Below are 27,743 nucleotides of genomic sequence, written 5' to 3'. Positions count from 1 at the left end.
ACAGACTCATTGACGATTCTTGACATCTTTTATAAGCACGCCTTTTTTACTGCGTCGACATTTTCTGCGATTAATGATTTAACACCTCTATGTTATGTAGCTAATGTAATTATATTTTTTATTATTTCTAATGTATAATCTATTAGAAATCTCAACATACACACAAAATATGTTTCTTACAGTGAGCCATGCTTCTAGGTAGGTTTTGCTATAACCTTTGTTTAACCATTGTCTTCTACGACGATTTTTGTTGTACACTATTCATTTCTTATTTTCGGTTATCAAACGATCGATTAAAGACGACTCACTTCTAGAAAAAAATGCACTAGCATACAAATACAGATACGATATGGACTCCTGTGAAAATTTCTGAGATGAAGTAAAAAGTTGCTCATGGCAAACTTGTCGAATCCTTTTTGAAAATCGGTATAGACTATATAGACCAAAACTTATAAACAAGAGATTTTGTCACATCCTTAGGAAGGAAGAAGACGTAAATGACCGTGGAACGACGAGGACAAAAACCATGTTCAAGGTCCACTAGCGTTTGCCAAAATTGATTGTGGATATATCTATGAAAAAAATATATCAAACTACTTAGCATGTGCCGAAGGAACAGTGACTTGGCTGAGGTTTTCGATACACATTTTGTATATAAGGGTGATTTTTGTACCTCTCCACAAATTAAGAAAAAAATAAGTTTTAAGCGGCAAATTAAAAACATCAAATGGAAGCAAGGAGATGAACCTATAACTCCTTAAATATTAAGTTAGGAATAAAGTCTGGTCCTGTGGAACTACACGATTATGTTGAAAAAGTATTTAGAGCCGAATAAGATGCAATTCATTCATGATCAGCCATGGGCGGAGCCCAGGTGTCTCAATGTAAATTTGTGATCTTTACACATTTTTAGTAAGCCGGAATCTTACGTCGAATCAATTGCAACTAGCACTCAAATTGTCTGTTATGATTAAAATTCCATTATTTTACTTGTGACACATGTGGCTGCCATTAAAATAAAATTACTTTCTTTATATTTCAGATTATTAATAGCACTGTAGACTGGGAGGAAAATCGCAACGGAGAAGTTATGGTTCAAGCTTTAAATAACAGAAGCGCCATTGTGTATCCGTTTTGTATGTATGTAAAGCAATATTCACTTAATCAAATAAATTGCAGAAACGTTCCCATTGCAAAGATACACCATACTTTATTATTAATAATTATTTAAATAAAACAGTTTATAACCATAATTAAAAAAATCAATAGCCAATAGTAGCAGCATGCTACAAACGTGCCACTGTGTACAAAATTGAAAGAGCGTTGGAAATATTTGGTCAAATTCTACCATGCGGAATTATTAACCCTTTGATGGAGTTGTACAAATCTTTAGACTATGTAGATAATACTATTGCGTTGCTGTTTGTTAAGAGCGTGGTGCTACAAAAAAATGATCCTCTTACGTTTCTCAATCAAAATCTAATAATTGAGGTAACTTTAAAGTTAGATATTAAATTCACCAAAATAACAATTATGAGTTTTGATATATGCATCGATAATAATTTCGTTGTACACTAATTTAAAGTGCTTGTTTCTAAGAAATCAGTACTATAGAAAAATAGGCTAAAATACGAATATAATATGTCTATATAAAATAATAAAATATGCAATATTTAAATAGTGATTTGTCTGAGTTTGATATCTAATGATATAATATATTATTGCTTTTTAATTTAAAAATAATACTTTTAATTTGTGTTACAGTGGGGAAATTTCCTAATCGATAATAACGCCAGTGTGTGCTGTTGCAGTGTTAGATCTGCTAGAATAGATGAAATTTGCAGTAGTATAAATCAAACGTTTACTATCATTGTTAAAGATATCATCGATACTGTTTATATGGCTCCACTTTGTTAACATTTTACTGCATATCGGACGAAAAGGATTTAAAATTTAATAAAACTTTATTTAACTGTATGATAATTATGAAGTTTAGTTTCGACTCAACGTTTGTTACTTATAAAATTTAATAAATTTCGGAACAATATTTATAATAAATATTTTTTTTATAAAACATGTGATTTCTATGTGACGATTACGTTTAAATACATTTAAACAAATATAATAAATACGTGCTACAATCACCCCAAAAATATCGGCATGGAGCGCTAATGGTTTATACGATAAAAAAAATCGGATTTTTTTATTAACAGAAAAGGTTTTTTTTACTAGAAAACAGAATTGCAATTTGATTTATTGTGCGAAAAAGATTTATGTAACGATTACATTTAAATACATTTAAAAAATGATATAATAAATACGCGCTACAATCTGCCCAAAAATATCGGCATGGAACGCTAATGGTTTACACGATAAAATCGATTTTTTTACAGCGAAAGTGTTTTTTTTTCACGAGATTCTATATTATTTAATAAATATTAATAGATGAACAACTATGCTTAAAAAACATCACTGCGATTTGATTTATTTTGCGAAAAAAAATATAAAACGTTATTAAACTTTATTTAATTGTATGACGATGATGGAATTAAGTTATGACTCAAATAATTTCTAAAATATAATAAAATATGGAGGAATAATTATTATGCTATTAAACGCAGGGTTAAACATTTGTATGCGTTTTCTCTTTTCAATGTTTTTTTGTGCTACTTGTATATTTTTTCCAATGCGTGATATATAAGGTCTAAGCTTTCGTAACGGATTGACGATGTAAAAGCACAGGTGTTACAAATCCACGCAACATTTAAAAATATTAGCATGGAACGCTAATGGTTTACATGATAAAAAAACAAGGTTTCTTTATCGATAATGAAAACTTATTTTCTTTCGCGTGAAAACATTTATGCGATGCTTTAAGTGTGATTCGCAGTGAGTAGCTATTTGTTAATTACTTTTTAATAATATTTATTTTAGTTAACGTTAATTTAATTTATAGCATCAACAGGTTACCCAATGCATCACTATGGTGAAAAAAATATTTTAGCACACAATAAAATAATACCCAGTAAGAAAGAATGAAATCATGAAATATTAAAATGTATTGACACTAACCAGATAATCTCCTCGTAGCTAACAGTAAACAGATCAATGTGCAATGTCAGCGTATTAAGGAACCGGATAAGCGACAGCCATAGACGAGTCAGCTAATGTGAACATCCTATATCTAACGGGCATCATCAGCAACATCTTCAGCCATCTTAACAAAACAAACAAAACTATTGGTTAATAAAATGAAATATAAAATGTGATTTTAAGTCTAGTAACTGCAAAACATTATACCATTTGTGAAGTTTGAAGTTGTATATATAATTGTTCTAAGCCGTCGCTTCCGGACGCGCATAACTTTAAATGAAACATTCTCTACTCTGTAAATCGTATCGTTTTATATGAACGGTGTATAATAATACACGTAAACAAAAGAAATATATTTAATTATGATAATAAATAATAATAAAAATTGAATTTGCTTCATTGCTTTCCGAGGCACCGGTAATGAGTTCTGTTGTTTCGACCAATGAAAATTAAGCATTCAAATATAAAACAAGATGGCCGACAGTACTATGACAACTGTTTTAAATAATTATTATTTAATAATAAAATTTTGCTACGCGACAATAATTTTTATTAATTCTTCATTTGACTGAATATAAATAAAGGTGTGTTATGACCATGAAAATTAAATATATACATAATGTGTTTAGGATTAGAAGAATACATTGATTAAACTAGATAAACAATCATAAAACAATCTTCGTAATGAAATCTTCAAATTTTGAATTCCCGGCAACGGGCTCCGAGGCCGAAAAGTGAGTTTTTTTTATATTACATAAACATTATCATTGCTTTCGATTTAATCCACATATACGTTAGATTTGACTGAACATGTAATATATACTTAGTACGTATGAAGATTGAGGTTAATGTCGATCAAACCGTATAATTGCTAATAAAACGTATTTTTTATCTATTGATATTTGGGGATACTATCTTTTATGATGATCGCATGATAATGATTGTGATGCAGTCGGTTATTTATCTAAACAAGCTTGGTTACAGCAAAATAAATTAAACCCATTATTGCAGCAAAAAAAATCACCTAGTTAGTCAGTCCAAATTGTCTAAGACCAAAAGGATTATGCAGTGTTTACGTATTTTTTTATATATTATTTCTTCTTGGATTTTATCTAATAAACGACATTTTTCAATGATTATAAATATGTGATTGCATACCTGGAATAATCGATAACCAAAATATCTAAGAGTGGGTTATTTTTAATTCCGATGAGGCAAAATATGTATACGTCATGGTTTTTATTCAATTTTTGTTCTGTGCCATCATTCCTCTTTCGGAATAGCCACATTCAAGATATTCAGTTACATCAAACTTATGTAGTATGTTCTTGCTGACAGTGACTTCAACATGAGAAGATTCACTCTTTGTTTATATATACCAATTCTACGTTGTAGCCATATAGGTCATCAAATTGTTCCATCAGTGCTTCTGAAAATTAATTAAAAACAATAAGTCTTTTATCAAGCATTGAACACATTATTACTATTAATTAATGAAATTTAAACGACATCCGAAGAACAAAATTGACGGAAGTTACTGTAGAGGATTAAACATGTAATTGACATCTCTTCATCTTCTTCAAAATTGTCGCAATATGTCTTATATTAATTGTTTGCCATATGTAAATGTTATTAGATCTATCATTGCTTCTAAAAATTAACTGCAAACGATACTATATAGTGGATAAAATGTAACTGTTTGTTTACACTAATACGAGATTTTTCATTATTACTAGCATTGTAATATGTTTAATTAACTTTGGTATGTATACCTTTAATTGCCAAATCACCGCTGTTTGTCTTTTAATATTAGATCCTGGAAAGTCAATAGTAATTTTGTTAAAATAACCGTGATATTTTATTCATATAACCAAACACTTACTCATAATTTATAGTTTTGATTAAATTGTCTACATTACTTTGAATCATCTTCAATTAACACTTTGTAAGAAAAACGCCGTGATTATAACATATTTCACTTTTTATTTAATCGCACTAAGCTGTATCCCGGGGCGCGCTTGACAGATGACGAGTGTCATATGTGAGCAAATCTGACGGTGGGGAATCCCGTGTATAGGCGCGCTTGAAAACGAACGACGAAATTGATTTTATCGATTCAAATTGTAAAACACATATCAAAATATGTATAAAAATCATCAAATTCTAAAAAAAATTTTTTTAATATGTTTTAAAATATAATATAAATAATGTGGATTTGTATTAGCTTCTCTATACAGAATTATAAAAATATGTACTTAAATTTTGCCGATCGTACGCAATTTAAAGTTATAGTTTTTTGAGAATTTTTAAAATTTCGCTTGAAAAATCATTTTCAACAAAAAGGGGCAAAGTTAGATATTATTACTATAAATTTTAATTACTACATGAAATATATAAATATATATATAAAACAAACACTTTATGAAAATTGATCACGATAAAGACTTTAGATTCGTATATACACTATAAAAAGAAAAAACTTTATTACATTATATATTCATGGCTGAACATTTACAGCAATAAAATGTATTTTTGTAATTTTTTATTATTATTATACTCTCAAGTATATTTGAGGTATTATTCATATAATGATTTTTTTATTATTTACTTACATTAAATATTTTAATAATGATTTGATTGGTTAACAGAAAATTGAATCCAAATGTTCCGGAAAAGTAAAATGTCCAGATACTACCGTCTACGATGAATTCACAAATTCCTTATCTGTAAAGCATACCATATTTTTAGTTACTATATCAAGAGATTCTGGACATCCAGTTTGATTCTATCGTTATCTTTAAATGTTACAAAATAGTAGATGCAATAATATCAGCCATTGACTAACAATATTCAAATAGGTTAAGTTTCAAGTTGGTTAGTTGCTTATTACAGTTGAAATCTTATATTCATAATTCATATTTTTTAGTCGAGACGGATCGAATCAACTTTTTATTTATAAATATTTTTTTAAGTCAATCTTCCATTAAAATCCATGATGTTTGTTCTAACTCAGTAACTATTCTGTATTGAATAGAGACTCAAGTATCTTGGGTAAAATTGAAAACATATATATGAGTCAAAAGTCTGTAATATTTATTATATTATGTGAAGAGTCACTCTAATTTTTTTTATATTTTCAGTGGGCATATTTTATCTTTAATGATAACGTCAATGTTTGCTGCTATAGTGCCAGAACTGGTAAAATAGATAAAATTTGTGTTGTTTCAAATCAGACATTTACTGATAACGTTCAACGTTTAATCAATATTTTTATTTAGCACCGCCTTGTTAATCTATATGTAATAAAAACAATACATGTTAAGGTTAACACAATTTAAAAAAGTCCCGTAATTGATTGTTTGAACTGTATAGATTAAATTAGTGATATTTATTTAATAATAAACACCATATTGTTTACCCATGGTAATATTAACTTCGTCATATCTTTGAGGTATTAATTTATTCGAACCAGTTTGAGTAAACGTTGCAACACATCATCTATATTTATATGTTCTGAGTCTATGAGTGCGACAACCTGGACGCAACCCTTACCGCTTTCTATGACGAAATTAACGGTGTGTTCGATCAATGTTTCCTTAAGAAACGAGACCGCATTTTCTTTTCGATCGCTACCTTCAATATTCCATTTTATTCCCTTATTTATATAAAAGGACAATCAATGAATTCACGCCAGGATTAATCAACTGAGAATATGTCTAATAACCAAGCGTTAAATCGAATTCCTGCGTATTCGCAACTACGGCTTCTGACCAGACATTGAGGATTGTTACTACAATGATTGATAAATATATCTGAGCGCTGCTGTCTCTCAATATGTCTCTTAGAAGAATATTTCTCCTGACAAATTTGATATGTATCAGATACACAGTGAAAGATAATTATCTTTCTCTTCCTAATAAAAGGGAAAATATTCACCAAATGCGAGGGAAGAGGATGCTTATACTATTTATTTATTGTTTCGCCTAATCAAGTCTTAATAAGGTATGTTTTGAATATCCATATACATATATAAAATATTTTTCATTTATCTAGGTTGTATATTAAAATCTTTTCTTTGTCGGTATCCACAAATTTCAATGCTGTTTTTACTTAACCTTCATTTTGTTGGGTAAAGTGATTTGACTGCAGTTTTGGCTTCTGTTTCATACATTTATTTGAGCGGTATCTTTTTAACGATAATTCCTTAGATCGTTTATGCGATAGCGAGTCTTCCATTAAGAGCAAATTATTGTATTATGTGTGTTGTCTGGTTTAACTTTATTAGCTTATCTCTTTTTAAATATTTCCTTATCTCGTCGGCACATACTTATATGATGCTACATAACGAATACATTATTAATCATTTTTAACGTTCCATTTAAAACTGAATTGATATCATTGATTTTGTAATGAAGAATCAATAGTGACAATACTTAAAAACTACATACATTTTCGGATTTCTATCTACAGAGTGATTTATATTAGCAATAAGCGGCCCGTAAGGTGTTTAACTGCGGCTCGCCGAGACTTTTCAATTAATTCCATAAATCGAAAATAAGCCATTAAAAACTAAAAAAATTTTTTTTTTTTACAATCAACAAGTTTGTCATAACATTTTTATTTTTATGATAATATTTTTAATATAACACGAAATATACATTAAAAAACATTTTACATATATAAATAAAAAAAATATCTGCATAATATATAAAGAGAAATATTATATAACAATTTCACATTTATTGTTGAACATACTATATCATTACAAATGTTTTTATATAAAATTTCCAGTATTCTTATACTCTCAACTATATTTCAGGTATATTTTTTTACATACTTTGTTAATGTTTAATTATGCAAAAATATTTATTAATACTTTGTTTGATTCATAGGATATTGAATCTAAATGTAGTGGAAAAGTAAAATGTCCGAATACCAAAATCACGGATGATTTAACGAATCCATTAATCCTTAAAACAGCAAAGATGTTATATTTTATATGTATTTATAATGATATATAAATATCTATTGATAACTAATAACATACGTCATTTTTTAGTAACTATGTTAAGAGATTTTGGGCATCAAGTGTAATTCCACCGCTGTCACCGAGTGCTAAAAACATTGTAGATGTGATATTATCTGATCTAAATACAGACTCACCGTTAATGCTTGACATCTATTATTTACATGCTTTTTTGACCGGAGTAATACTTGTAGCAATTGATGATTATCCACCTCTATGTTATGCAGCTGCTGTAATTATTATTTGATTCATCTACTCATAACTAATTATCAACATTTAAAACTAACGTCAAGTTATTAATATTAAACCTATTATTTATTTAAATGCACAGGTAAAATATAAAGAATAACTGTTTTCAGGATGTTAATAGCACCGTAAAATGGACTGAAAATCAAGACGGAGAAGCTATAGCTCAGTCTTTAATAGACAGAGGCGCTATTTTGTTTCAATTATGCATGTATTTGAAGCAATATTCACTAACGCAAACGAATTGCAAAAATGTTCCCATTCCAAAGGTGCATAACATGCTAATATAAAAAATAAATAAAAAAATAAATCTTAAATTATAATCAACAGCCAATAATATCAGCATGCTATAAAAGGGGCACTGTTTATAGTATTGAGGGGGCATTGAAATATTTCGGACAAATGTTGCCTTGCAGTATTATTGATCCATTGATGGATTTATATAAATCTTCTGATTATGTAGATAATGCAATTGCAATTATGTTTTGTAAGAGTTTAGTACAAAGAGTCAATGATCCTATCGCTACATATAATCAAAGTCTAATTATTGAGGTAAGTTGTATGTTTATTTTTTTTGATATAATACTCATAAGGTTAATTCATATAATATATTCTTTATAGCAATTCATTATCAATATTCATTCATAGCCAAGCATGGAATCTTCAAAAACATATTCACTTAACTTTATTTTCAATTATTTATTTATATTGTAAATTCATGGCATAAAATCATCCTCTACATCACTTTCTTAATAAAAATGTGAAGTATAAGACAGAGATATGGGCGATTTAAATATCTAATGAGATATTATATACATATATGCTATGCAGAGTATAACTATAATATTGACTTTTTTTATTTTACAGAGGGGAAATTTCATAGCAATCAATAACGTCAGTGTTTGCTGTTGTAGTGCCAGAGCTGCTAGACTAGATGAAATTTGCACTACTTCGACTCAATTATATGATAGGAAAGCTAAAAATTTAATCGATAACTTATATCTAGCACCACCTTGTTAGACACAAATTTGTTTGTTATAAGTAAATACAATATTTTAATATCGTTATGTAATTTATTAATTGATTTATAAAACAAAAACGCTTTATGAATATAATTTCATATGAAATCGACATTCAAACAAAACGTGAAATGAGAACCTCCACAAATAGAGATTGCCATAGTATTATAGAAATGTGAATAGTGATGATTTATGAAACGACCCTAGAGAAAAATCGCCATTTCGCAAACCCTCCTGTGGTTAACATTTCTAAAACCGTTTGCCATGTCAATAATTGTTATTGAAAAAATAAATTGCCATTGTCACTCTCAAGACTTTTGTTCTCATCAGAGCACCAGATTTTTTTAAAGCGATTTTTAGTGCTGATTTAAAAAAATTACATCCATTCGTTTTTATATAGCATTAGGTTATTTCACAAAAAGGTAATAATAGAATAAAAAAATGACATAAAATGCAATTTTAAGATATTTGTGTTTTAATATTGATATTCAATATATACCAGATATACATAAATATGAAAACTTAAATCATTAAGAATGTGTCCAATAGATACAAAAAAGTACAAGTCCTTATAGCAACGTTTTCTCATTCCCTCAAAACTTCTTTTTGCGTTTTACCTTTTGTAAACTTGCTGAGGATCATCCCTTTTCAACATCCAGCAATATCCGCGATCATGTTCACATTCCATCTTCCTTGCTATCATATTTCTATTATCTATATGTGCTGGTGAAATATTTCACCTTGCTTTTCCCTTACTGCACCCAAATTTTCATGAAAGTAGTCAAGATCTAAATGGAAGAAATGTGCTTTTAAACTCATGTCACACCCAAATATCTTGATTTTTTCTATATCTTAAACAATATACTTGTAGTTTGACTCTTTTCTTACTTCCAATAAAGCTGATTACAAGTTTAAATACTTTCAACACCTATTTCTCACTTTTTTTCATATTTGTTTTGAACTTTTCATCCTTCATACGTTTTCTGATGTCGGGTCTAACAAAAAATCCTTCCTTTACTTTGCCTCTGACAAGCTATGGAATTAATCACAGATAAAACATTCTCCTTCTTTTGGCAAAGCTTTGACAAATTGTTTCATTAGGCCCAGCTTAATGTGAAGTGGTGGAAGTAGTACTTTTTTTGGATTAATAAGGCATTCTCTCTCAATGCTTTTAATTTCAGACTAACATATTTCGGATTGACCGTACTTGATCTATATGTATGTGCATGTGTAACATTGTGTATGTTTTTTATTGATTGTATAACAGAATGTTGATTGCAAATATCCAGAGATCAAAATCAAATATGATTTGAGAAAATCTGTTATGTTAATGTCAATGAAAAGGTGTAGTGTTCTAGTTTATGAATTATTTGTATTAATATGATAATCATTCATGTAACTATTATCAATGTAACGTTATTAATTTTAAGGAATTTTATTGAGAGAATATTGATTTCTAATGCAACACCTAAATTAACTATAAACGCCCAAAGTTTAAAAGAAGCTTTATTATTCCACATAAGTACGAACTCATCCACATTTTTTCACGTATTATATTATATTATATACAAGCTTTTTATGCCTTACCTGTGTTTTCAGGATTGTATATCCATCTTTGTGTTTTGCTGCCGATGTATGTATTAGTTCTTCGACCAAGTTACATTTTATTATAAATCATGGAGTGATATCTTTATTGTAGAATGTTTTGAATCCATTTTGTATGTATTTATAAGAAGTAATATTAACCTATGCATACTAATGTATTAAGTGTCATGTTATCAATCACGTATTAAGATGATACAATTTTGGCATATAAAACAAAATTGTAACATGTGATTTCTTGTCATATCATAGTCACATGATACAACCACAACATGTATCACATATTAAATATATATAAAGAAAAGGACATTTGGAACTCGGAGACAGAGAAGAGAGAGTCAAGTCAGAGTCAAACAATGTCTACTCATTTATAAGTCATTCGTCTAATAAATTCCTCTTCCTGGTCCTTAACAGATGTATCTACTCCATAGGTAAGAATAAAATGAGCTAAATACATATACCTTATATTATGTTACTGTGTTCTAGAATTCAGTCTTAAAACAGTAGTATTTGAATTAACTTGTATTTATAACTGGTTATTTATGTGCAGATAAAGTAAAACATATTAAATTTATTAAATCACAACACATGAGCAAATGGACTCACATTGCTATAAACGAGGTACTATATACAAAATCTAATTGGCACTGAAGCCATTTGCATTAATATTAACATGTAAAATAATGAATCTTGTAATGAATTTGCATACATTTAAAGAATACGTTGTTGATGCGAAAAGTTTAGTCTAAAGAAGGAATGCTCCTCTCACTATGGTGTCTCTGAATCTAATAATATAAGTTACTATGATTACTAATGAAGGATACATACTGTATTTTGCACGCGTTTTTATATCATGTTGACCTTGAAGTAGGTTAATCACATATGTTTGTATTCATGTAAGTGGAGGAACTTCATTATGGACAACAAAGCCATTGTTTGTGTTGTAACATCTAAGCAGCAAGAATCAATAGTGTGCAGTGTACAGCATTCTGAACGAAACTTTTGCTATTGATGCTCGGTTTATCATTGACGCCGTCTATCTAATAGTATAATAAATATATGGAAAAGCAGAAATAGTTCTTAAGATTGAATGGAATCTATATTCATTCTCTTACATAAAAAGAGATTAAATATGAACTGCGAGAATTGTAGAACATATTTTTTTATGTCTCGCGTCAATAAGAAAGTCAAGTAACGGTTGTATCTGTATATTAGTTAACATGTTAGCAAAAACTTTCAGTATCTGACAGATAATGTACTTAAAGTAACTCAATTGCATCAAAAGAGCAAGATTGATATGCAAATTTAAATTAAAGATATTCAGAGAAGTAACAGATGAGGTAAAAAAACATATTTTAATTATATCTGATGAGATTAAGACAAAATGATCAGAAAATCTGAATTTAGAACAACAGAGAAACACCATAACAGATATCCATGAATTATATTTGTAAATTTAAGATGAGGAAATCATCTGGTAATGATGAAAGTTTTGAAGAACTGCTCAAATAACTTGAAAGCCATATATTATTATTATATATAAAATAGTTTGTGTTCATTCCCTTACATAAAAAGGAATGAACTAAAAAATATTAAAATCACAGAGCAGTTGCCCGTGAATCCAACACTAGCAATATAATGATTTTTGATACAATCCAACTTCTCCAGGTTTCTTTTGCGTTTATTTTTATCTCATAAAAGATTAGATATGCCGGTATCTTCCCTAGCTAGCTGTTAATCTTATGTAGTCTGCGACAGGATGCTCGGCCTGCGTAGCGTCCTGATTCGAAAGCCTAATGGAACTGTAGAGCGAAGGCTGGCTGCCCTGGGACAAAGTTCCTGTCATTTGGTTTGAGGATTATACAAGGCCGTTCCATTCGTAAGTTAAGATTGCTTTTGAGAATTGCTGTTGAAAAGGGAGTCCCGACATTGCTTGTCAATATCATTCAAAACCTGCAATACTATAGTACATCAGTAGTATGGATCTACTCTACAAATTATAGAAAATTAGAAGTGAGACAGAAGGACAACAATCTATCCCTTAATCTGTTTAATATGCAGAATAGATTGGAGATGTCTCAACTGTTGGTGAAAGACAGTCCAACCTCAGAAATGCAAACGAGTATAAAGCCAAATATACACATTTAACGTTTAGCTTTTATTTTTGGTGAAGATGAATAATATAAACACAAAAGTGAATCATTCACTTCTTACTTATGGATGAACCGGTTTTATGGTAAGTAATGCAGACAAGATGGCTGAGACGCTTTACTTAAAATCAATAGATCCAAGAACAAAGTCAAGAAAATCAATAATAAGTTTTATTAAATAATATTAATAATGAATTACAAGGATTGGAAATAGTACACGGTTTTGTGTATTTTGGATAGATAAAGGTATGACAATGAGTCTAGTTTTTATATTTTGGAAACATAAACTATAAAGACGACTGGTTGAAGACTATTGGACGTTTTCAATAGATGTGGTTGTTGAGAATACTGTGGATTGACTGGAAAATAGATGTTTACATAGTGAGGTATAGACTTTTATCCATGTAGATGATATGTTAACATGGAAAATAAAAGGAGATCCATTACCACGTTTCACTACCAAATAAAAGGAACAACAGGATCACTTTGTACAGCAGAACCAATCGATAGCTGGAAGAGTCATCAGAATAATAAAGACTGATTTACATTATGCCAGTCACTGGATGTCAGCGACTAGCACCATGTAAACGCTTAACGCCAGTCACTGAAGAAGTCAATGCGCCACTGGCACGCCAGCAGAACAAATATTTTTGTTTTATTGGCACGTCAGCTCCCCCTTCCACCACACTACAATATAGGCGCAAGGTGAGTGGCGCTTTTTTGCAACAATAATTCTTTCAGTTGCTGGCACTGTATAAACGGTAAGGCGCCGGTGGATTGGAATGCCAGTCAACATCCAACTAGCAGCGTGTAAATCAACCCTTAACGTATACCGACTGTAAGGAGATTATAGATATTTTTTTATCTCAGTACATGGAATATATGACTTTGCCGACTATAATATTCATTAGTGGTAAAAAATATAAATTTTCTTTCATGTGAGATAAGTGAGATGATGCAGTAGTTCTGTAGTCTTACTACATATAGTCCATATAATCAAAGTGCTAGTCTCGTTATTATGATGTCACTAGCAAGAAATTTAATAATAAATCGTTTATTCGCACGCAATAGAATACAACTAATTTCGTTTATTTTATCATATGAATTAGTTCGCTGATAACAATACAATTTGTCATAAACATATTTTCTTCACTAATTCACCAATCATATGTTAAGCAAACTCCATTATCTCTTGATAACATATACATATACACATTTATTGATCTTGATAGCAATTTTATATTGTGTGATATTTTTTTAGTTCCAGTGCGTGCATTGTCTAACATTCACATGTGCCATGTGTATGTTTAATAAATCAAAGTGTATTTAAAGATCAATAGATTTGATAACCGCAAACATGGCTAGTTATATAGCCGAACATATACCATTGATAAGCATGGCTCCGGCATCCTTTGCAGCACAAAATGATGACTCAATTATTTTACAATCTTATTGTGACGGAAGCGCTTACACGGAAGAAGGTAGTATCAATATTTTAAACCATATTTAATAAGATATAAACATAAATATTATCTTAGATGAGGAAGACGATGAGTGGAAAGAGCAAAGAAAAGAACTATTTCAATCTATCGAGTTGGGTCTATATGTGAATGTAGCTAGGTATGTATAACTGTTAACACATTCATAAGATCTATGGAATATATATTTATATAGTACATATATTATTGTGGTTTGAAGTAATGTTTATATATATATATATATATAGAGTACGCTCGGGATAAGGATGCCGGTTTGTTATTGTGTGCGTGTACATGTATATGAGAGGGAGAAGCGATGTAGCGTGTACTTCGTTGTCTCGCTTTCTCTTTTAAGGACAGTCGCTGATTCGTCAACGCTGGTATTCGTTATTAAAGTGCAGTGTGGCACAGAAGTTCGATCTTCTCTAGTGATTTATTTTAAATAATTTTGTGTTGATATTGGTTTAACCCAGTTATGCTCACTGTCCCATGGGTAGGTCACTAAACTCGTGCCACTGTTTTTTATTTATAAATGAAATTTTAAGAGAACAAAATTTCTCGGGCATATCAAGGCTTCAAATATACACTGTAAGTTATTCGTTCTCTTACCCGTGGATTAAAATATTTTAATTATTTTTCCATTAATCTGTACGTTGCTGGTTTTTTACACTATTCTCTGTAAGGCTTAAACAAGTTATTATTCTTATCGTTGCGCCAATGATAATTTTTTAATTTATTCAATGGATTTTAATGATTTAATAGAGTTGTCGAGCCATTAAACAATCTTCGAATAATTTCTTTCCCCATTTTATATCTTTTTACTTTTGAAAAATAACTAAAGACTTCATTATTTTTTTGACTAGTGAAAGATTTTGAATTTTGCAAATATTTAATTAATGACATCAATGTCTGGTTTCTTCGATTATATAATATATTTTTAATTGTCGTTTGAAATTTCCAACTTAGCTCAGATGTATGTATGTTAAATAAACATATATTTTATTTTAAAATAAAAAATTAAATATTCTGAGCGAAATTGTTTTGAGCCACACAGTTCACGCACACAATAACAAATCGGAATCCTTATTCCGAGCGTACTCTACATATATACTATAATACTATGGATTTATTCGGAAAAATGGATCTTCTTAACCCTTTGTAGTCCACACGTATTAAACATCTGATTTTTACTGGCAGCTACTATGTCCATAACGTCTGAACATTTTTTGTTTAAAATTATATCTTAAATTTAATAATAATAAGAAAAGTATATAAGTAAAACATATTTTAAATATTTAATTTTTATATAAATATCTCTTAAATATAATAAAAGAAGTAATTAATAAAAACAATTCTTCTGATTAGATTAATATTAGTACATTTCTTGAATTTATATCAATTAAATTTCATTATTTTTTATTGAATTTCAAAAATAATAATAAAATTCTAGTAATAAATAAATAAGAAACTATAATATAGGAAAAAATATTTTATATTCAATGAAATTTCTTTCAATTATTTTTATTAATTTTCAATAATGAAAAAAATATTCTAGTAATAAATAAATAAGATAATATAAAATAGAAAAATATTTTATATTTTTTTAATTATTATAATACTATTTATATTATAAATATACAGGGATGTCACTTCAGTTTTTTTCAGAGAGGGGGGGGGGGCAAAAGTTGTTCAGTCAATGGTCGTTTTTTATTATTTCGATTCCATTGAAATTCATAATATTTATTAAATAACATGCATTTTTCTGACCAAATTCAAAGTTTAGAATCTACGGCAAAAGCAATAAAATCATGCCGTCGCTATCGCAGTAAAAATGCTTGGTTATCTAGCGTTCAAATCAAGTATTTTTTTAACAATGCGAACTGAATGGATCATATCTAAACCGAATTTTGAGCAAAAGGAGAGCGCAAAAAGCAATTATCCCTTCTCAGAAATCAAAAATCCACATCAAAAGCAATAAAATCGTGTCGACGCCGTCGCAGTGAGAACGCAACGTGTTCCCATCGGCGCCGACACTATTTTATTTCTTTTGACTTCTGAGAAGTGATAATTATTTTTGCGCCCTCCTACTGACAAAAATTCGGTTTGAATATACTTTTATACTTTTGCTAGTAGAAATTTATATCTACTGGTGAAAATGTATTTGGACTTCACAGAAATATACATATTCACTATAACATTTATACATTGCATATAAATAAATAATGATAAGTATGTAAATGTGTATATTACTGTGTACTTAAAAGTTAAAATCATATAATTTTACTAGAACCAGCCAGATAAATTATATTTTCACTGGTAAAAATGTATATCTACCAGTGAATATGTATTCCGATATGATTTCTCTGAAAGTACATATTTTAACAAATATTTTCGGTATAGATTCGAGACTTATATTTCCTTTGAGATATAACCCGATAATTTCTGGTTTAGAATCAAGAACGTCATTTCAGATTTTTCAGTGGGGAGGGGGAGAGCAAAAATTCACCTGTCGGTGGTCATATTTTTAATATTCTGATTTCATAAGTATTTCATTGAATGACATGCATTTTTCTGGCCAAATTTAAGGGAGGGGAAATGTTCTCACCTGCCCCCCCCCCCACCTAAATGACGTCCCTCTAAATATATAATTTAATTTATAAAGTTAATTCTGCCAAAATATAATTTATTTCATATTATATTGAAAGATATAATATAGAAAAAATACTTTATTTTTATATTTAATAATTATTTAATTATTTAATTAAATACATGCTTTCAAAATTGCTTGGATTTGGTGCAAGACTTATTATAAACACTTTGGACTACAAAGGGTTAAGTCTATTTTCTTCAGATTCCTTGCTCATCTTTTGTGCTTTTGAATGATCATTATTTAGATCTTAAATTTTGGATCCGCGGAGCACCAGTATTCCGCGGATCCAAAATTGGTGTTCCGCGGAGCCTAAATAGATATTTCACAAAAATTTATAGTAAATTAAAAAAATTAAACATATTTTACTTCATAATGAAAGGCAAGTGACGGTTAAACTTAATTAAGATTTGTCACGTCAAGAGAAGGCGAAGTTTTTAGTACCTAGAAGTTGGGTACAGCAAAATAAGCTAAGTGTTCCGCCAACATTTTCGGATTTGCCAAGTGTTCCGTCGCTGAAAAAGTTTGGGAAACCCTGCAATAGTGAATAACATAAGGAAAAATATATTCTTACATATAATTGTTCCAAGACGTTGGACGGAAACATTTGAATTTCTCATATTACATCGTATGTGTTACAAAAAAAGCAATCCACAAATAAGAATTAATGTGTAATTATTTTTTTTATATTAATCCAGCATAAGTTTTTAGATATTTAGAAAGCGGAGCTCCACCCAATATAACCAGTGGAGAATTCGGTATAAACGCGTGTCACGCTGCTGCTTTCCTCGGCCGTACAAGAATTCTAATATTATTGATTGAAAACGGCACTGAGTTCGATGTAGTCGATAAAAAATGCAGGACTCCATTAGATATGGCTATTTGGAACGGCAATGAGGACTGTCTACTATTTCTATTATACAAATTGAACAAAATACCAGCAAAAGAAATGAGTGCATATAGCAATTCTGATATCGTAGCCGATATTGCTGAGGTTTGATTTACACTTGCTTTATATTGTGCTTACTATAATATAACACTCATTGTTTTGTGTTATAGATTAAGAACGTTTGGAGCGAAACAACGCCATTACATATTGCTAGTGGTAGAGTACATAGTGATTGCTTGCAAATTTTATTTAAAAATGGCTTTGACTGCAATACTAATGATGTAAACGGACTTTCTCCATTGGACGTTTGTGGTGCTGGATGGAATGTCAACGATATCGCTTTCTTAAATAATACGATTAAGCAGAGGTATTAAAAATAATAATAAACATTTTGAATGTATTTTAGCAATGTACAGCAACATTTTTGCCACAAAGACAAAATAGCTTAATTTATTTGTAAAAGAGGTTGACGTTGATTCCTAATAAGATCTTGCTTTTTTAAGATATCTTCATAAATATCTCAAAAAATTCGTTAACCAGTCTTTTAAGAATCACTGCTATTTTAAAGCAAAATGGCAGTCATTCTAAAAAAAATAAAAATCATAAGTTTGTTCAAAAAGTCTTAGAATAAAAAGTAAGAAAAGCAATAACGTTCTATAATAGAAATTAAATTAAAATAAATAACTAATAGCGCAACTTCTAGGTGATGATAAATAATACAATGCTATTCAATACGAGGCCGTGAGATATCAGGATTTAAACCCAAATATTTGTTTATGTATGATTCTAATCGTTATTAAAAAAACTAATTTCTTTTAGATTTGAAGATAGTGTCAAACTTTTAATTGAACACGAATGTTCAGTACACGAGATGAAAGTGAGTTCTCCTCTACACAGAGCCATACATTTAAATTCCAAATCAGCGTTGATATCGTTGTCTCAGTTTAAAGAGTATCATAGATCGCTTGAAGACGGCGAAGCGCCTTTACATTTGATAATCAAGAAAAAGAATAGAGGATTACTTTATGCGTTACTTAAAGAGCTGAATAAACCGGATGAAAAACTTGTAGATGTAAAGAATAATAAGGGCTTGACGCCTCTACACATAGCCATATTGACTAAATGGAATAAATGTGTATCGGCGCTTCTACAGAAAGGAGCTGATGTATTAGCAGTATCAAAATATGGAAATACATCCCTTCATTTCGCGGCGTTGTCGAGAGCTCCGAATATAATTACAATAATTATGGAAGCACTTCCCGATAAAGATCACGATATAAACATTCAGAACAACGATCAAGAAACGGCATTACACAAAGCGATTAAAGTCGGAGGTGATATTGAAGTTGAAATGCTGATAAACGAAAATGCGTCCATTGATTTAGTCACAAAGTTTAATTATACAACCGTTCATAATGCAGTTCTGTTTAACAATAAGAACATTTTGAGAAGACTCTTAGTTGCCGATAGCGCAAGAGAGGATGACGAGAAAATAATAGATAATTACACCACAGATCAGTTAGAAATGACCGCTCTTCATTTAGCAGCCTTTAACAACAATTTTGAATGCTTCGAAATTTTATTAGAATTCAAGGCAGACTTGAGAAAGAGAACTATTACATATTGGTGTACGCCGTTACATCTTGCTGCACAGCAAGGCCATTTAAAAATCATAGAGATCATCCTAAAAGTTGATATTACACTTCTAGACGAGAGAGATTCCCAAAAATGGAAACCGTTTTATTCAGCTGTACATAAAGGTCACAGAGACTGCGTTTCATACTTTTTAGAAAAAGGTGCAGATTTAGCCGATACGCTCAGCTATAAAGACAAACGAAAAACTGTCATGGAGCTTTTGATCAATAATATTCCTAGATCTCATGAGTATTTGGAAAACATATTCGATTCTTATATCAGTAAGAACGAATATGGAATCAATGACGATCGCTGTGAAATAACCGTCGATTATTCAATATTGATGCCGGCGCACGAAGCCGAAGTAGAAAATATGTACAATAACCAAATGGACGTTGTATTAGCTTTGTCGTATTCTAAGATGAGATCTAAAGAAAGGAAGATTCTTCTCCATCCTTATATAGAAAGCTACTTGTATTTAAAATGGGTAAAAGGAATCAAGTACGTGTACGGATGCTTAGTATTTCTATTCGTTTTGTTCACATTCTCACTAACGGCCACTGTGATTTGTATATATTCAAAAGAATGCAATCTTTACGTACCGAAAATTATTCTAGCCGTCTTTTTGATCTACATGCTTCTCCAGGTATACTGTACTGTACTGTACTGTACTGTACTGTACATTAAAATATGAATTATACATTGTAACGTTTCCATGTTTTAGGAACTATTTCTAATGACAGTGTTGATAATTAAGAAAAAGACAAAGCAATACTTTAAAAGGAACGCGAGTTACTTGAATTGGATATGTGTGAGCTTATCGATCGCCGTATTATTAGTCGATCATTCGAATCCTGAGAACAACTGGCCAAAAATCGTAACAGCGTTCGCTGTTTTAACGGCATGGTTAGAAATTACAACACTACTATCAAACTTTCCAGAATGCGGTTATACATTTCAGATGTTTTCTACCGTTATAAACCGAGCGATGAAGGTAAAAAATAAATATAATAAAATGCTTTGTTTGCTTACATACAATAGATTAGTATTATAATAATTTTTAGGTGATGGTAATATTTGGATTAGAAATGATCATCGGATTCTCTCTGACCTTTTGGCTGCTGTTCCAAGGCAAATCGGCCTTCACCGGCTTCATGGACACGTTCGTCAGAACCATAGTCATGACCACCGAGTTCGATTACGTCACACTCTTCGATGACTTTGAAAGAAACGGATACCGTCTGTTCGTGCAAGTGATGTTCGTCATATTCATATTCTTCATACCGATCGTCATGATGAATCTGATCCTGGCTTTGATCATAAGCGACACGAATGACTTAAAAACCGTCGGAAAGATCAAGAGGCTGGTCGGACAAGTAATGCTGATCGATATACTGGAGTGTGTCATATATTTTACGATGGGAAAAACGTTGGCTAGTTTGGACAGGGTGATCAAAATATATCCCGGAAAGCCTTCTTGGGAAGCGATTGGTTTAATTTCTAATAATTTAGAAGAAGCTCTATTTCAACGCGTCAACAAAAATACAAAAGTGATCTAATCTTAACATTATAACACTAATTAACCAAACTTGAGTTTCAACATTTTGGCCTTAACACACAATATATCGCCCTACTGTGACAGTTGCAAACTCAAACCTAACTTGACGAAATAAAAGTAAAAAAACTTATAAATTTATTTACAACTAGTGACTAGAAAAATCACAGTGTAATTCAAAATCAAATAAATTTAAATTCATATTTTTTATTTTATATCTTTAACGCTTGCTTATGTCATGTAAGTAACAATTATTTAAAAAAATTATTTATTAAAAAATAAAGTAAAATATATTTTTTTAATTATTTTATTATTCAATATAACATATGGATTTTTTAAAACTAATATTAACAATTATTCATTTTTTATTTTTTATTAAAAAAATAATTAATTGTTGACAATATTTGCTTCTTATGTAATTAATTATTATAAATTAAATTATTGTTGCAAAATATTTATTATTTATAATTAAGTAGTTAATATTGTATAAAGTCTCAAAATTAAGATAACCTAACCGCATTAATAATTCATTTATTCTAAATAGTAAATATAAATAATTTCAGAAATATCTCCTTTCAGACAGTCAAATAATTTTTTTTTTTAAATAAACCAATTAATAGTCATTAGAATCATCATTTCCTAGTTGATACTTTTAGGCTCTTTGATGAAGTTCCAGACAGATCTCTTGTTTGATGCTAGATATTCTTTTCTGGGAGGGACCTTTGGTAGTACATACGTACCATCTTTTGATATATGTGAATCATATTTTTCTTTATACATTTCTTTATCGTCGAGCTCATCTAACTTAAATAATTCGATATGATTTATGTGATTATATTTATATATATTTAATAAATATATACTTACATTTTCTTCTAACCATTTTTCCACAATATTCTTAGCTTTTGGAAAGCCAAAATTGAAACTCAACAGAGCTTGAATAGCTGTGAATGGAAGCTCGTTAGCTACTCGTTGTATTTTCATTTTGATTAAATCGACGTCTGAAGTCGGAGGTGTCATTAGAGGTATTGGTACATATTCTATAAACTTTGGTTTGCTTACTTTTGATTTATTGATGAGTTCTGTGTTAGATTTCTTAAATTTATAATTTTAATTAGATATTGATCAAGTGTACTTCAGGTGATCAAGCTTACTTTTTCCGCGCTTTCGTCGTACGACTGATTCGGAGTATCTGGTTGATACTCTTCATCTCCTTCACCTTCCGGAGAAGTTGGTTCGTCTGTGTAGACGACGATTTCGACTTCATCGTATATATTGTTATCTTCCATTTATCTGAAATCTATGATACATATGAAATTCATATTAAATCAAAATATTTTACATTTTTGTACATTTTTGGTTAAACAAATATTTTCTCCCAACATTGATACTACTATCTCTGACTCTTGGAAGCATAGTTTGTGTTTAACAGACATATTTTGACGACGCATTTGGTTACGTCCGATGATTTATTTATTTTTTAAATTTCGGATCAAAGATTTTTCATTTTGGGTTTAAATGAAAGTGGTTCAAATGTCGAAGAAGGCTTTAGTCAAGGATCATTTGTTTAAACAAAGAGAGGAAAAACGGTACAAACGTTTCCAGCGAACCGCGAAGGCGTCGAAGGTGACGGGAAAGATGGGTGGTCTTGATGGGCGGGCAATGCGTTTAAAAATCAGTAAAAATATATTGTACGGTTTAAGAAAAATATGTTTTCCAAATAGATAGCAGCCAAATTTATACTATCCATAGAAAAAATCCCCAGCTGTTTAATTAAGTTGAAAATAAGAGTAATTTATGTAATTTCGGCAATTAAAAAATGTTTTTCATTTCATTATTTTGTTTGACGGCTATACTTACTAAAGCTAGATATGTTATAAATAACATAGAAATTAATTAAGAATATAAATTTAAAAAATATATTCGGCATAACGGTTACTCAATGAAACACTTTTTGAGATTTTTGAGGGGAGGTGTCGACAACCCGGCAATACACGGTGACTTTCGGCTGCAAATTCTAGTCTAAATATGTGGCATAAATGTTATTTTTTTTAAATATTTAATTGTATAATTATTGCTAGTATAATGGTAATCGTGACGCATTGGGAAAACCTATCAATTCATTATGGTCGGATTTATAATAAAAAATAAAATATAATAATTTATTATTATTTCTATATTTAAAAATCATCTTTTGCCATTATTACATTATTTATTGTAAAGTAAAAAAATGTATTTTTTTATCTTCCGTTGTAATAGCAACGTTACAACGGGGTAAATAAAATTTAATCAAACTTATTATTTTTTCATGCAAATTAATATGAAAAATATTATTGCATATATTTTTTTATTGTTGTAACTACTAAATATTATTGCTTTTTACTACCAAACATTATAAAAGTTTCAAATTTTTAAAACATACATAATAACACAATTCATTTAAAAATGCAAATAAATGATTTTTTCAAAAAAAATTCGCATATGTTAGGAGAGTAAGTTAGAAGAAGTGGGCGTGTGGAATGCATGTAACGCACGCCCTTTTCTCTCATTCACTCTCGTAGCTTAACACGCGAGCGAGCGAAAGGGAATGTATCTCACCGTTATCGCCTGGGTACAATTCAGTTTCAATATCAACAACAATAATATAAAGAGAGCATAATGAATACCATACAAAGAGTAACAAACAAGACTAAAACCAGAATAAACATTCCACCTTATTAAAATAAATACAACTCTATTCTCTTTTGTATGGTTTGCTTAACAACACTTATCATATGAAGTGATTGTTCATAGTCAACTTTATGTCACTTAATAACAATCTATTCGAAACATTACTAACCGAAAAAATAATAATAACTTATTGAATATTTTTTACTTAATTCTCATAGAAAGTTCATATCACTAGTTACAAAACTTTTGTCTAAAGAAAAATCTAAAACATTATTTTAGATTTCACAGCCAACACTAAAACATTTAGGCCTTAAAGATGAAAGAATTACTGACATCAGCTTAACTGATTTCATTACTGCGAATCATCAGAGGTTGCCAAAATATAAATCTCTTACTCTGGTCACATGATTCTTATAGAACGTATGTTTCAAGGAAACAGATTTGACCCAATCTATATATAGCACAAATGTAAATGGTAAATCCATATTATCCTAATTCTTAATTAATACATATATAAAAACAATATTTAACCATTATCAACGCATTAAACAATACCAAGAAAATCCATTAAATATTTCGCCACAAAAGATAAAGGCTTACGATTATATCAAAGCAAAAAAAGGACTTCTAGGACTTTCACTATCCGGCGGTGGAATGTAAGATTTTGCAATATTTTAACAATTATATAAATTGCATTAGAAGCAAATTATTTAAATGCGATTTTAATTGCTGTGATAAAATAATATTTCAGTATCCAGTGTACATTCGAATCTTTTGTATTGAGAATAGATACGATTTTTGGTGGTCTAGGATGACTAAAGAAGATTCTATAATTAGAGTGATAGAATAGAATGAAATCCAGAATATCGAAATGGTAAAATATGATTATGTTAAATACTATTTTTAAATTATAACTTTACTTTAATGAACTAAAGCTTGTCTGCGAATGTGATCCTGAATATGTATTATATGCTCTGGATCATGTAAAAAATAAGAAGAAAAAAACACAGGATCGGAATAAAATAGATAAGAGTCATTCTCAAAATAAAACTCTTTTTGACTACTGGATTAAGGAGCAGGTAAAAATGATATAGAGTGTATAAATATATTTAATTAAATGTGTATATGTGCATTTTAAAAAATATGATTTTAGCAAGACAAGATTAAGAACATTGAACAAAAATCAGATATGTATAATAAATTAACGAAATAAACAATAAGTTGAATAAAAAAGTGTTAATTTATGTTGTAATACTAATAAAATGTAATTATAAAATAATTAATTCATCATAAAATTGTATTGTCGCGTGTAATTTAATTACACGCAATTCTGAGTAATATAATAAATTAAATACGTATACAATTTTCTATTAATTTATATTTAATACTTTCCTTAAAAAGTTAAATTATTTTTTAGTAAATAAAATATGACTGCAACTAGTGATTATTTGTAAATGTGAGTTTTTTTAATAACTATTCTTTGTGTAGGATGTTATGGTTTTTAATATCTCTACTTCAAGTAGATAGTCTTATTATTTTCTGTCAAACACCCACATAATAATCGCTTATTGCTTTAATGATAAGGATTTTCTAGTGATAATAATTTCAATACAACAAAACTTAATATTTTAGCACGTATGATATGTTTCAATATATTTATTAAAAAAACATATACAATAAAATTGTAATGAACATTATAATCAACTTGTCCGATTTAAATCATATTAGCTCAGATCAATTATTGATCCCTTACTGAGCAGACCTACCTCACCAATGCAAAAATATGGCACAAGACAATCTACGAAGACAGTTAAATTTCAACAATTGGGTACAAAGCGAAACCTTAGTGTCAGAGGATTCTTTTGAAAATAAGATTGAGGCTAGTATAATTGGTTATAAATTATAAAATCGATATCTTACAAATAAATATGAATTTTAGGATGCAGATATCTCTGACGAACTTTCAGCTTTTCAACCTATAACTCCACCAAAGAGTGTGAGCGAAGAAACTACACATAGTACGACAGAAAGTAAGAAAAAAGTCAAAGAACCACCATTTTTCACTAATCTACAATCCAAGCTTAGTTTAATACATGGTCCAGTGAAAGCCAGAAGATTGGTTAGAAACTATATAGAATATGAAGTAAGTATTTATATTGATGTATTGATTCAGACGTGTGAATTTTAATATATTTATATCTTTAAAGTTGGACGAGATCGAAGATCAGAGGCGTTTTAAGAAAGAAGCTGCAGCTTTGCCACCAGTATTGACTCCTCGAAAACAATACTTGACTAGTAACAAGCGACCTATATTTGAGTGCTTGAGAAGACCTGTGAAAATATCTAAAATAAATGACGATAAGGAAAATGTGATTTTTAAAAATACTGACCAATAATTATTAATTCATGATTATAAAAACGAGAATGACTATTGATTAAATTATAATTAGCTAATATTTTAATTTGTGCTTATTTAATTATTAAATTATTTTATTATATGTAACTTCCATATACACATGTATATAAAAAAGTAGAGTTTTGTAAAGTAATTTGTGCTAATTTTTAATTTTATAATACGTGAATAATGCTGATTTTTTATACTTTTGATACATGTACTTTTTTTTAACTAAATATAGTTAAGCTTTAAAAAATAAAAAAATATGTTAAACATATTAAAATAAAGTGTAATTCAACGCTTTTAAAAAATAAATATATAATTAAACGTTAATCTAAAATGTCAAACTTACATATGTACTTGTGTTCTTGTGTGTCTTATGACAATAAATGGAATAAGTTTAGATTCAAATCATGTTTATAAATTACTAATATACCAAAAATTAATTATTATTATTAACTAATAATTATTTAGATTAAATAAAAATGTATATTGTTTCATTTACTCCAACTTGGTGGAGGGTACAGTTATAAATAGTCCCAGAAATCTTTTTTTATTTGTGGACTTATTATTGAATCAAAGGTTAAATAAAATAAATTTCTTTTATTTTAAAAATATGTCTAAATTTAGAAGAAGATTTTTTTTATCACTTCTCAGAAGTGAAAAATCCACGTCAAAAGCATTAAAATCATAGTTGAAATGCTCGCTTATTCGTTTTATGACTTTTTATAATAATAATACAGCTTTCAAGAAGTTGATATTAAATGAAGAACAAGCGCAAAAACAGTTATTCATTCTCAGAAGTCAAAATCCATGTCAAAAGCAATAAAATCGTGCCGTTGCCATCGTAGGAAAAATGCTCGCTTATCTAAAGTTTATTCTAAGACTTTTTTATATTATTATTATTATTACTTTTAAATAGTAAGAATAAAATAAAGTACATTTCAACCAAAAAGAAAGCGCAAAAAACAAATTAAAAATTCACGTCAAAAGCTATAAAACTGTCGGGAATTTTTAATTGACACGTTAGACCAGTAGTATAGTCAATTAACAAAGCTCGAAAAATCACTGTATTTTTAATTTTTTATCGTGCCTGGAAGATTAAAATCTGTGATCATTATATATTTATAATTTCGATAGAACATAGACAACGGCTCAAGTTTATATAGAAATAATATTTTTAATTATGCATAGATTATTTTTTAAATAGCGGTATTAAATATTTCTGTATTATAAAAAATATATTTAAATTGATTATATAACAAATAAGTATAAAACTGAATTTTATGTAATGAAAGGGATAACCACAGGAAGCAATAGGTAGTTAATCTTATCAGT

General features: G+C 29.2%; 3 protein-coding genes and 2 long non-coding RNA genes across 11 annotated transcripts in view; 3 read left to right on the top strand and 2 right to left on the bottom strand.

Moving 5' to 3' along the window:
* The window catches only part of LOC148236327 (uncharacterized), a 30,248-nt gene extending 9,244 nt beyond the window's left edge, over positions 1–21,004 (bottom strand). Inside the window, exons 1-8 of the long non-coding RNA XR_015808981.1 lie at positions 20,897–21,004; positions 10,002–11,130; positions 8,284–8,349; positions 8,141–8,208; positions 4,866–8,063; positions 4,252–4,522; positions 3,301–3,386; positions 3,073–3,217 (exon numbers count right to left, since the gene is read on the bottom strand). This is a non-coding gene — a long non-coding RNA (uncharacterized LOC148236327). The remainder of the gene's footprint in view (positions 1–3,072; positions 3,218–3,300; positions 3,387–4,251; positions 4,523–4,865; positions 8,064–8,140; positions 8,209–8,283; positions 8,350–10,001; positions 11,131–20,896) is intronic.
* LOC148236328 (uncharacterized) lies at positions 7,814–10,914 on the top strand. The gene is made up of 6 exons (XM_088182238.1): positions 7,814–7,912; positions 7,986–8,080; positions 8,153–8,351; positions 8,479–8,634; positions 8,696–8,917; positions 9,233–10,914. The coding sequence occupies exons 1-6, from the start codon at positions 7,862–7,864 to the stop codon at positions 9,383–9,385; spliced, it is 876 nt and encodes a 291-aa protein (XP_088038364.1). The 5' UTR covers positions 7,814–7,861; the 3' UTR covers positions 9,386–10,914.
* LOC148236326 (transient receptor potential cation channel subfamily A member 1 homolog) lies at positions 11,831–21,397 on the top strand. 5 transcript variants are annotated; one of them, XM_088182236.1, is made up of 8 exons: positions 11,831–12,865; positions 14,398–14,617; positions 14,675–14,756; positions 17,973–18,255; positions 18,321–18,517; positions 18,970–20,431; positions 20,510–20,779; positions 20,850–21,397. In XM_088182236.1, the coding sequence occupies exons 2-8, from the start codon at positions 14,494–14,496 to the stop codon at positions 21,342–21,344; spliced, it is 2,913 nt and encodes a 970-aa protein (XP_088038362.1). In that variant the 5' UTR covers positions 11,831–12,865; positions 14,398–14,493; the 3' UTR covers positions 21,345–21,397. The 5 variants fall into 5 exon arrangements, with proteins under 5 accessions (XP_088038362.1, XP_088038361.1, XP_088038360.1 ...); XM_088182235.1 differs by having other exon boundaries at positions 11,831–13,841; XM_088182234.1 differs by having other exon boundaries at positions 11,831–13,974.
* Positions 21,398–21,754: 357 nt separating this feature from the next.
* Positions 21,755–25,300, bottom strand: LOC148236325 (uncharacterized). The gene is made up of 2 exons (XM_088182241.1): positions 22,208–25,300; positions 21,755–22,144 (listed from the first exon to the last, which is right to left on the bottom strand). The coding sequence occupies exons 1-2, from the start codon at positions 22,358–22,360 to the stop codon at positions 21,980–21,982; spliced, it is 318 nt and encodes a 105-aa protein (XP_088038367.1). The 5' UTR covers positions 22,361–25,300; the 3' UTR covers positions 21,755–21,979.
* Positions 24,531–26,601, top strand: LOC148236324 (uncharacterized). Of its 3 annotated transcripts, XR_015808984.1 has the most exons (4): positions 24,531–24,666; positions 24,762–24,884; positions 24,946–26,153; positions 26,218–26,601. It is a non-coding gene; the product is annotated as an uncharacterized LOC148236324 (long non-coding RNA). The 3 variants fall into 3 exon arrangements; XR_015808983.1 differs by having other exon boundaries at positions 24,762–26,153; XR_015808982.1 differs by lacking the exons at positions 24,531–24,666; positions 24,762–24,884 and having other exon boundaries at positions 24,955–25,089; positions 25,164–26,153.
* The last annotated feature ends 1,142 nt before the right edge of the window (positions 26,602–27,743 follow it).

Source organism: Plectrocnemia conspersa, unplaced genomic scaffold (genome assembly GCF_051122295.1).
Source record: "Plectrocnemia conspersa isolate PC_06_02 unplaced genomic scaffold, ASM5112229v1 ptg000003l, whole genome shotgun sequence".
NCBI classification, from domain to species: Eukaryota; Metazoa; Arthropoda; class Insecta; order Trichoptera; family Polycentropodidae; genus Plectrocnemia; species Plectrocnemia conspersa.
The sequence above is the reverse complement of the archived record's forward strand: the minus strand, read 5'-3'. Positions and strand labels throughout refer to the sequence as shown.